This window comes from Apaloderma vittatum, unplaced genomic scaffold (genome assembly GCF_000703405.1).
Source record: "Apaloderma vittatum isolate BGI_N311 unplaced genomic scaffold, ASM70340v1 scaffold28615, whole genome shotgun sequence".
NCBI classification, from domain to species: domain Eukaryota; kingdom Metazoa; phylum Chordata; class Aves; order Trogoniformes; family Trogonidae; genus Apaloderma; species Apaloderma vittatum.
In genome coordinates, this window is record NW_009717030.1 from 4,608 (window position 1) to 16,021 (window position 11,414).

Here is an 11,414-nt window from a genome sequence, read left to right on the forward strand (position 1 = left end):
TTGAGTGCATTACGTTTGGGTCCCAGATTAGCCTCCCTGGTTGAAATCCAGACTCCACTGAAGCTGACAAAAAGCCTCGGCTGGTCTCAGCAGCACCAGCAGTTTTGTCGCTGGTTTTGGCAGAACTAGTCGTGCACTTCTCACCTGCAAACTGGTGCAGGTCACTGGTGGGTGGGTTCTCCGGGGGGTGTTGTGCAGGGAACCACTCACTGGAGCTGCTGCTGAGCGAAATTACCTGCGAGGTAGTTACCTGGAGCGAGGGCTCCTTGGAGGGGCTTGTGGAGCAAAGCAGTGGGAGCACATCCAGCTTGGCCTAGGGCACTGCAGAGCTGTCTGCACCCTGGTCCCGCTGGAAAATGCTCAGGGCTGGGGCTCCAGGGCAGACCCAACCGATGCCTGTGCCCTTTGCTGTCCCAGTGCTCGCTTTCTGCTCACGTTGTGCACAGTCTAAGCCTCTTTCTCTTCTAAATATAGCCTTGTGAAGCTGAGGGGGTTTGTGCCACTGCAGAAGTACGCGTGCCGCTAAGCGGGCAGCGTATTCATTTGCACTGCTACAACTTGATTTGTAAATATGCCATTTGGGTTCTTGCCTTCCTCTTTGAGATGCAGATGTTGCATCCTCCCACTGGCCTTTACATTGACATCTCTGTTTGTATTCACAGGAGGCTGCTGGCTGTGGGGTACAGAGCTATCAAAGGTTCGTAGTAATTTAAGCCTGTCAGCTAACAGATACAGATGGGAGGGCATGAAACACCCTCTGCAACCTGTCAAGAGGGGAAGAGGTTTTCAGGAGTGGGTGGTAGTTTGTGTGAGGATCTTGGACCAGCTGAAGGAGCCCTGTGGCCCGAAGGAGCGTGCAGTGGCTCCAGTTCACAGGGAAGGGTTTGCTGATGGTCGTGCCCCAGACAGTCAAGCTGGGGGGTAGAGCGAAGGCTGCTGGGTCTCCGTGCGCACTGACCTGGCGTGAAAAGAGCACTTGTCTGGTGGATGTTGAAGGAGAGACCACAGGCATTGGGGTGAGGGTGGTGGGCTGCTGCTGTGGGCTCCCTGCAAGCAGGGCCGGAGTCACTTCTTGGGATTGTGTCTGAGCTGTCTGTGAGCATTTCCTGATGAGTCTGACTTTGTCCATCCACCGCCAGACCCACAGTGACGCGCGAGTTGGGCACACCCGATGGTGCATGGCTGCAGAAGCACTCCTCCTCCTGGTGTTAAACCGACTGCAGTCATTGTGTATATATCCCCTGTGGGTTTTGTAGCTCTCCCATCACACCTATGTTCTTTCTGGTCCTTTCTTCCCAGATCCAGGTATGGAAAGCTCCCCGTACCTCTAGAATGCCCTGCCCTCTGCGGTACCTCTTGTGATTCTTTATTCTTTCTTGGATGGCCTGGCCAGGTCTTGTGTGAAGCATCTGAAGTGTGAGCAGGGGTTGCATTTATTCAGAAGCTCAACAGTGTTTTCCTGGGCTGCAGTCGAAGCTGCCTCAGTCGGGTGTCAGCGCTGCTGAGATTGCTCTCACTGCTCTAAAATTAGCTGCGGAGGGGAGCATCACCCGCTGCCTCCCGGAGAGTGATGGCCAGGGGCTTCTGGCACCCCTGGGGAGGCTCTGACGCCGTGTCCTCACCGGCGCTCCCCCCTTCCCCGTCACCTTTCGGCAGCACGGTCAGGCTCGGTGCAACCTGGGCTTGCATCCCTCAGACCGCAGGCGCAAGCAGCTCTCCAGGATGCGCTAACAGGGAAGGAGAAAGAAGCCAGCTCGCCGGGAGGATGTAATGGCCAGGGGCTTCTGGCACCCCTGGGGAGGCTCTGACGCCGTGTCCTCACCGGCGCTCCCCCCTTCCCCGTCACCTTTCGGCAGCACGGTCAGGCTCGGTGCAACCTGGGCTTGCATCCCTCAGACCGCAGGCGCAAGCAGCTCTCCAGGATGCGCTAACAGGGAAGGAGAAAGAAGCCAGCTCGCCGGGAGGATGTATTTGGGGTAGCAAAGGCGGGTGCTGGGGGGTACCCAGGGGGCAGTGCCCAGGGCCAAACCCATCATCACCTCAGCCCCCGCAGCGTGCAGCGGGGTGAGCACTTTTGCAAGAGGAAGCGGGAGGGCCACGAGGCGAGGGCAGGAAGGGGAGAGGCGATGCTGAGCGGGAGCCAAGTCTCCGCCGTCCCCCGTCTCTGCTGTGCCCCTTCCATGCTGCCCCGGCGCCGCTGCTGCGCGGGGAGGCGGGTGGCGGAGGAGGAGAGGGAAGGGTTACCCGGCACGGCTGCCTGTTAAAGAGAAATAGCTCCGCTGGCTCTGGAGGATGAGCAGAAGGAGCTACTGCAGATAAGCGCGGGCGAGCGGAGGATGTGAGAGCGGAGCGGGGCTCTCGCTGCGGTGCGGGAGCCGGAGCGGGCTCTGCCCGTGGTCACCGGTCCCCGAGCCCCCCGGCCTCTCGCTCCTGCTGGGCTTCGATGACCGTCGGGCAGCAGCATGAGCAGCGGCTACTGCAGCTTGGATGAAGACCTTGAGGATTGCTTCTTCACAGCAAAAACCTCTTTTTTCCGGAGCGCGCCCAACAAGGTCCCTGCCAAGGTAACAGCTTAAAAACTAGTGAGCAGGGCTGTGCCGGGTGGGTTTGGGGGGGGATATTGCTAACGAGGGGAGAGTTCGGAAAAATTCGGGGTCTCTGCACGTTTGGCTGCAGGTGCTGCTGAAATTAGCTTGCGGATGGAGTCCGGGCAGAGCTGCTGGTGGGGAGGAAGGATCTCGCTGCCTCTTGCTCCCGTGCCGGGGGCTGCACTGATGCAGATTTTTCTCAGCCATGTCTTGACCTTTTGCACGTCGGGTTGGCTCCTTCCCAGAGGATCTACAGTGGAGGAGCCGACTCTTAAATGTGGCTTTAGGGAGGATAGGCAGCTACCTTGCTAGCTGGCATCCACAGGTCGGGCTCCTGGCCGAGGACCTGTGGTTTGGACTCACAAAATGCGCACCACGGGTGAAAATTGCACCTGTGAGGTGGATAGGGAGATGAGAAAGTTACAGGGCTCTATTAGTCTGTGAACTTACAACACAGCAATGAATTTGGTCCTTTTCTGGGTGCTTGGGTGCATATGTACCTGCCTTGGAGGAGGAGAGAGTGCTTGGCTGGGCAGCGTTTTGCCCCAGGATGAGATTTTCTGCATCAGTAACACTGACAAGGCTGCTTCCCAGTTTATAAGTGTTTTAAAAACAAAACAAAAAACCCCAACCAAACAAAAAGCCCCTAAAAATATCTCCATCTTAAACTTTGAAGCCTCAACTAGAACTGAGCATAAAAGGAGAAGGCGCTGCTGCGGAAGTGGAGGTTTCACTCAGGAACATGAGCCCCGCAGCCCCAAGAGATGAGATCTGGCCCCAGGAGCAGCTTTTTCACTTAGAAATTCCCCAGTAAACTGTCAGCACCGACGTGCTTCTGCTTGGGCTCTGCTGTATTTGCATGCCCAAGGCTGCTGAGCTGCAATCCCCAGCAGGTGCTTTGGGGGGTTCAGCTTTCTGCAGCGCAGTGGTCCTGAGAGCTCTCCTGGCGACCTGGGCTGTTCTCCTTGGTTGGGGGCAGTGGGGAGGGGGGTGTTGTGCTTGCTCTGGGGCAGAGTTTAAATCAACTGGCAATTTTATTTTAATTTCGTGGACAAAATGCTCCCGTGGATTTAACATGGGATATTCCCTGCTAGCCAGCAGCTCCCTCTCGCTATGATTAACCGACACGTACTGCTGGGTTTTAAATGTCATTTGATGATTCATTTGTGTAGGAGATATAAAAGATTGTGGTGTTAGTGCCATAGGCACTGCACCCTGTGCCAGTTTAACACGGGGTTTGGTTTTTTTTGAGCCAGGGCACTGCAGATCCCAGCTACCTTTTGAAATCAGCCTGATCACGTTGATGCCTGGGAGCTCTCAGCTTTGCAGAGGGTTTAGGGGCTGCTGCAGCCTCTTTTCGCTTGGCTCCTCTCTTGGGTGCAGCTGGTGTGGGTGATAGACCTCGCGGCTGCTGGAGAAGATGGAGCCTTTTGGGGGTTTGGAGTGATGAGGAGGAAATGGTTCCTGTGCATGGGAAAAAAAAAAAACCCACACCAAAAATACACACAAAATTTGCTGCTCAAGCAAATGATGTTGCATAATGAGTCTGTGTGTGGAGGTGGGCCCTCACATTTCTCTGGCTGGAGGTGTAAAGCATCCTCAGGCCTTGGTGGAAGAAGGTTTTGTGGGAGTTGTTGGTGGTGTGGGTCCTGCAGGAACACGGGGCTGGCCCCAGAGCACAGTGAGGAGGAGGAGGGGGTCTGGCGAGGCTGGGCTGGACGGCGGCACAGAGAGCGTGTTCTTGGGGAGCAGCCAGCATAGCAAAGGGACAGGGAACAAGCGCAGCCCCAAGAACGTTTCCCTTTGGTTTTGCTTCCCTCCTTGTTCCCCTTTTTTCACTTGGCAGCTTGCTGCACTTAAGTGACGTTATTGAACGTGGAACGTTTCCACTGCCGCGAGAGCTGCGCGTGGCAGCAGCCTTGCTTCTCACCACCAAGTATGGTACCTGCTCCTGGCCACTGGCAGAAGCCATCAGCTTGGACCCAGAACTGGGAACAGCAATGTTTTTCCATCCTTTGAAGGCCAGGATGCACAGTGTGGTCAGCCCTGTGCTGGGCAGGAATGAGCTCAATACAGATGACTCGGGAGGCGTGTCTTAAAAGACGTAGGAAATGATCTTTGTAGTGGAAACGTGTTGTATGTGGGGTAGAAGGGGACACATGGGCCTCCTGCCATTTGAAAAGAAAACTGAATTGACTTTGATCGCTATGATTAGAGAAGTGCTTTTTCTGATTGAAATAACTGTATTAGTCTGAAAAGCCTCTTTCTAGGAATTGTGTAATTCCTTTTTATTTTCAGAGCCATCAGTACAGTTGCTCTTCGTTAGCAAAGAACCATTTTAGATCTCAGATGTGACCTCATCCCTGGCGATCTATTACTTGGCATTTCCGTGACTCTTCAGCTGAATGGTTTCAGTCGCTTCTGCCTGAAGCGTGATTGCTTAAAACTCTGCAAAATTGCTTTTCGAGTCTTGCATCAGTGGCTGCCGGGAGAGCTGGCTTAGAGGAGAAAGGGGCAAGTTTCTGTTCAGGAACAGAAAACACAAGAGGGACAGGTCTGGGACAGCCTGGGGTGCAGGGCTGGCCCTGGGGCTCATCTCCTGGAGGGGAAAAAGGGGATTTTCCTGGCCTTGTGAAACCAGCAGATGCTTCTGATGTACTCAGCCCCCAGGCCGGGGTCTCTCCAGGCTGGGTGGTCTTGGTGCACATAGCCAGCCTGTGGCTGTGGACCCGTGGGGTCTTGTCCAGCCCCCGAGGTGGAGCTCCCTGGGGAGGACCTGCTCGGCTCTCACTGCTGAGCAGCAGTGTGGTGAGAAAAACGGTTTCTAAGTGAAGTCTCCATGGCAATCAAAACACTGAGCCCATCTTCACTTGCCTCTAACCTCTCTGAAATGCAGCAACGATACTTCTCCCTCCTCTAGAGATGTACTGCTTTCCCATCTTTCACCTTTTCCTCTGAATCCCACAGTAAACCGCAGCATCTCCTTAGAATTTCTCAAGGGGAGTGATACGTGTTGGCATTTTTTATCCCCCCCTTTTTTTTTCCCCCCCAAATCTGCTGTATGATTCTTCCCCTGCTTCCAGTCCCCACTGAAGCAGTTGATCCTTTCCTCATATAGTGCTGTGACCCGTGGGGGTGTGCGGTGGAGGGGGTGTTGGGTGCTGACGGAGAGCTGAGGTGTCCTCGCTCGCTGTGACCCTGCTCGGGCTGTGCGGTGCTGCCGCTGCCCCACTGCTCCCTGCTGCAGCCTGTGGGTGCCCGTGTCTCACTGCCGACTACGACTATCTGCAATTTTTTTATTCATACGGGATGGTAAACCCCTCATCTGCTGAATTTAAGTGATGCCAGCAAGCTGGCAGTGGTGATCAACCTCTTTCCCGGTTTCTAGGCAGGAGAGCCGTGGGTCCAGCAGCAACTGCCAGGGTTTAGGCACAGGCAGAGTTACTGAGCTGTTGTTTTCTTAAGGGCTTGTTTCATCCTGTCTTGATAGAACAGGAAATGTGGCAACGGTTTATGGTTAATAGCTTCTGTTTTGCTTCCTTCAGTCAGAATTGCATATTCTGCACCAGAAACTTTGCAAAACCAGAGGTCCGGGTAGATTCACAAAGAGCAAGAAGTAGCTGATCTAATCGTATGTGATGGAAGGAGCAGCACTTCTCTTCCCCTGGCTCCCCCCGCCACGGTGCTGGTGCTGTCAGGCTGGTTCGGGTCCTGCTTGCAGGAGGGGTTTGGTCCATGAAATAGAAATCTCCTAAGGCTTGGGGCTCTGGAGTGACTGCTTTATGCCATACACAGAACTCGCTGGTTCGGGGGTGCATCTTTAAATCTGCGGTTGGGTCACAGCTGCTGGCAGAGCCAGGAGCCTCGTGCAAGGTCACTGGTTTTGTTTTCCAGTGCAGGTTGGTTGCTCTCTGCACGCCTTAAATAGTGCTGCAGTGGAAACAGTTAAACCATCTGTCACTGACACTAGGAGCTTAATAAAAGCAAATTAATGCCACACTGGGCTGAAGATGACTTCTAAAATGACCCTAAGAGAACATAATACGGCTGTTAAAACCTGTTATTTGTCAAATTGTCCTAATGCAGGGTTTCTTTTTCAATTACGATTGCACGTGGAAGGGGAAAGAACAACCTGTTACCCGTAAATTGTCACAGTTGTGAGGGCTAAGGGTTGGAATCCCGTTTCCTGGGGGCAATCCTGACGTCAGGGTGTTCACTCTCGAGCCGCAGGCAGTGGCTCAGCCTCAGCGTGGCAGAGGTGCTCTGCCGTTCCCGGAGCTTGGCCGGCAGTCTAGGGGTCTGTGGATGCTTTGGCTCATGTTTGGGTTAGCCAAAATGAATAGATGTGGGAAATACATAAATTATGGGCAATGGGGTGCACTGGGGGAGCCAGGGGGGGCTGAGCAAGAGAAGAGACCTGCAGGTACCTCTGATCTGCCAAGATGTGTGGGTGGGGAAGGCAGGACACTGGAGGCAGCGGTTTGTTGATGGAGGTGACTTGGTGCCACCAGCCCCATGGTCCTGAGCCAGGCTTCCTGCTTTGAGTGGTTTGGGTTCCCTGGAGCACGAAGCAATTAGCGTCTGCCTTGTGCCTGCTGCGAAACCCCGGGTACCAGCCCCACTCCAGGCTCCTGCCGTCCTGGGTGCATCGTGCTCTTCCACGGAAACCGGGTGGCATCTGCGCACGAGCTGCTCCGGGAGCCCTTAATTGCTGGCACACGCTCTTTTTCTCAGCGGGAAAGATCACAAGGGGGAAGCGACTTGTCCCACTGGGGAGAAGCAAATTGCAGTGACAGGGACAGACTGAGCCGCTCTGTTTGCTTCTGCCTGTCTGGGTGGATGCTGGTCTGCACCAGGTTGTTTTTTGTGCCACAGGTGAGGTGCTACAGGGTGTGCAGCTCCAGCGCTCTTTGCCTGCAGGAGGTCCCGGGGGTCTCCTGGCAAGTGGGATGGGGCCCTGGTGGGTGATAGCACGGTCGTGCTTGTCTCCAGTGCTCTGAGATGGGGGACGTGAGGAAGCACAGGGTTTCTGAGCGCACATCTATCTTCTGTCAACGTAAAGGGAAGTGGTTTTTGTTGAGATACGTTTGAAAATCTCTACCCCTGGCACCGTGTTTAAAGATTCCCACACTGTCCTGGCTCTGCATGCAGCCACGTAAAAGCGACTGAAGCCTTAGAACACTCTGAAGCGTGCGCTGAAGGACTTGGACAAGTTGTGGAGTTGAAATTGCAATTCTGATCAGTGGATGTGCAGTTCTTAAATACCCCAGGAAAGCTTTGCTTATATTTTCTGAACTCCCTGAACAAGGAGGAGATTGTAATGCAATGTCAGCGTTCCTCCGTCAGGTTACTGCTCCACATCAGTGATTCCAGAGGTCTCGTACTGTTTGCCAGTTTAAAGCAGGAGTTGTGGACTCTCACTTGGGAATCTCTTGAGTGAATTTGGGGCTCTTGAGTCCCAGGACTGTAGCCTTCTTGCCAGATTGCAACCAGGATTTCAGTTTGTCCTGTGCTTGATTCTTCTCTTCAAAGAAATACCGTCGGTAGCCTGGGGCGATATTGGCTTATTTACAGCTTGCTGCATCCTGGTCTCATGTGCTGCGGGGCTGCCTGGGAAGAGATGGGCTTTGCTCCCAAAGTTGCCTTTTTTTTTTTTCTCCCCCACTTTTTTTTCCTTCTTGGAGGTTACAGTTTTTGTTCTATACCGGCCTTGATGGCACATCCCTTCACACTTTCTGCTCCCGGTGAATGTTAACTTCTGAGCAAGCCCACATAAAATATGGGAGCGCTGCTCGCCGTTTCGGGCAGTGCTGCCGAAATGCATTCGCAGCCTGTCTCCGGGGAAGGTGGTGAGCTATGGAAAGGCAGCAGAGCGCTGCGCTCTGACATCAAGACACACGCAGGTTTGTTTGCAGCCAGTCTGGATTTTGGGATGGTGAAGGCTGGGCTTTAGAGGAGACCTGCTCTCCTGGCTGGATGGAAAGCCCCTCCGCTTGAAGGGCTTTGGGTGACCCAGGCTAAAGTGATGTCAAACTTTGAGGCACCAGATGAGCCTCCTGTAGGGAGTTTCCACTGGTCTTGTGGCAATAATGTCATCAAGGCTTCTTGAATGCAACTGTCGGAGCCACGTCCCACTGCCGGCAAGGCAGTGGCCAAAGCTGAAAGAGCTGAAAGAGCTCCGGCAATCACGCGAAGAAATGAACAGTGTGTATGGCTGCAGGCTGGAATTCCTGCCGCCGGTTTGCATCCAGCGCCGTGGTTTGACGTGACGGGTGTCCCTGGGCTGAGGATGTGCTCAGGGCAGGAGTTCAGCTGCGGTCCCTCACGGGGGACGCTGCTCAGCCTTGTGCTCAGACCTGCGCCATGGTTGGCATATCCTGTCCTTGCAGCTGGATATTTCCCATGAGGAGACACAAAGGTGGCTGCTGGGCTTTACTGTGTTTTACAGAATTCCTGGGTTAGTTTAGCTCCCTGTGTGTATTTATTTTCTTGGCCCACTTGTGAATTTGAATTTTCTTCAGGGTCACATGAGTCTTTCCTTCCATCTCACGATTACAGGAGCCATTAATTCGGCAACAGAGACTGTTCTAGATGGATGCTGAAGGTGAGCAGGTGCTTTGATCTTAAGTACCTGCTGTGGTGTCACAGTCCCAGGGGATGGAGATGGGATGCCGGGGGGTTGTCCCCAGAAACATTTGCTGCCTGTCTGCTGGGGGCACAGCTCCAGCTTGGTAGATTTACCTTTGTGCTCTGGGTTTTCTTCCCTTTCTTACCCCCCGTGCATGATGCTGGCAAAGCACCAGCACCCAGGCATGGCCCCAGGAGCCTTGAGGGGCTCTGCAGCTGCTGAGGTTGCACTTGAACCCTTAGGGTGGGAACACCCTAAGAAAATTCTTGCCCGTATGTGCTGGCACGTCCTTTCCTGTCTTCCAGCAGGTTTACAGAAAAGAGCTTGCTGGTTCTTGTGTTCCCACAGTGCCTGAGCTCTGCCGTCCTGCTGGGTGTGATGGCCAAGGGTCACATCCTAATATTTTGTTTCTCCAGGGTGTCCATGGGCCTTCTTGATACTCGGGCAGATGGGAGGTGGGAGCATGGCCGAGGCTCTTGCTCAAGGCTCCTGCGAACGTTCTCTGCAGAAAACCGCCTGCAAATGCATGTTAGAGCCTCCCTCCCAGCTCTCCTGACACTGTTCCTGTTCTCTCCGTGCCTCGCGTGTCCCCAGAGGAAAGTGGCCGGCATCCCACGAGCCTTGCTTGCCTCCCTGGCTGGGAGCAGGGCGCCTGGGTGGTCAAAGACATCTCCGTGGGGCAGGAGCAGTGGGGTGCAAGGGGAGCAGGGCTCGGCGGTGGGTTGCATGCTTTCCTCCAGCATTCCCTGGAGATGCATGCTCTGGCCATCTTCTGCAGAAAGCACCTTACTTTTCCCCCTTTTAGATGGCCTGTAACTGGCACGTGGTCCTGCTTCCCTCTAGAGCAGATCTTGCAGCCGGGCTCTGCTCCGGCACATTCTGCAAACCCACTCATCACCTTTCTGCTCAAAAGCTCTCAACACTGGGTTGCATTTGGGGAGCTCCCACAAGCTGTCTCTTCGTGATGGGATCATGTTTTCCTTTTATTCATTAGTGACATTTCCACGTGTGACCTGCAGGTAAAGCCCACCTACGCACCGAATGTGTTGCTTTGCCTCCCAGGAGGAAATTCCTCAAAACCTGAGTGAGAAGCAGCAGCTGTCATCCCGCCGGCGAGCCCACGCGCGGGCAGACGCTGAACGATTTCTGACATGAGTTGGGATGCCGTGACTGGGTTTGCAGTGACTGACTATTAGTCACGCAGCCGGCTTGCTGCTTGTGTGATTTTACTGCTCTGAGCTATAACTTCCACAGCTTTAGACAAAAGCAGTGAGGAATAAACCAGCAGAGATTGAACTCCAGGTTCTAAATGGGTGAACCTGCTAGAAGCTGGTTGAGGGGCACCCTGGGTTATTAAGGGGGTGCCTGGATACTAGAAATAGGATTACTATTTTTTTCAACTGCATTGCAAGAAGCAAAGAAACACCTGACAGGTGCAGGTGGCTTTTTTCTGAAAGTAGATTTTAGAGGCTGGATTCTTTGCCCTGGTTTGTACTGGAACATCTCTTCTGCTCTGTGCCTCGGTGTCCTGCTAACTGGTGGATTTTGCTTTACTCTCCACTGCCTTTTACTGGTGTACAGACGTGGTTTTTGGGGACCACCTCCACCTGTGCCATCGCTGCTGGTGTGAGCTTGGGATCTGCGCAGTCCCTTTGTTCCTGCGTTTCCCAAGAAAAAGAATAGAGCTGAACAGATGCAGTTACCCAATGCATAAAACAGCTAAAGCCTCTCTCTTCTGGTTTCAGAATGTAACACAGACAGCAGCAGAAGAAAAACCTAAGCCTCCGACCGTCCAGGAGATCAAACAGAAAATTGAAAAATACAATGCAAAAGTTACCAACTGCCTGCTGATGAAGCTGGTAGGTGTTGGGCTCTGTTTACCTCATACAGGGAAGAAAGACTGATGCTGGTTTCACTGGGCTGTGAATGGAGCCAGCCTGGAGGAAGGTGTCTCCAAGGCAAGAGGGCTCGTGGCTGTTCCTGCTCTCTCCTGTTTGGGTTTCCTTAGCGTTGGTCACTGACACTTGAGATAACCCTTTCCTGTCTCCATCCCTTCTTGCCCGGGAGCGCAGGCACGGTCAGCTCTGGGCAGCCTGTGCTGTGAATGACTGGCCACAGACAGATGAGCCCACGTTGTACTAGGAGAGACAGGTCACGGGGAAACGCGGGCTGCGACGCTGCGGGTCAGCAGCCGGCGC

General features: G+C 53.9%; 1 protein-coding gene across 1 annotated transcript in view; it reads left to right on the plus strand.

Annotated features, from left to right (window-relative positions):
• Window positions 1-2,462: 2,462 nt before the first annotated feature.
• The window catches only part of RASSF5 (Ras association (RalGDS/AF-6) domain family member 5), an 11,664-nt gene continuing 2,712 nt past the window's right edge, over window positions 2,463-11,414 (plus strand). Inside the window, exons 1-2 of the mRNA XM_009869757.1 lie at window positions 2,463-2,564; window positions 10,962-11,075. Coding sequence (XP_009868059.1) covers window positions 2,463-2,564; window positions 10,962-11,075 — 216 coding nt within the window. The remainder of the gene's footprint in view (window positions 2,565-10,961; window positions 11,076-11,414) is intronic.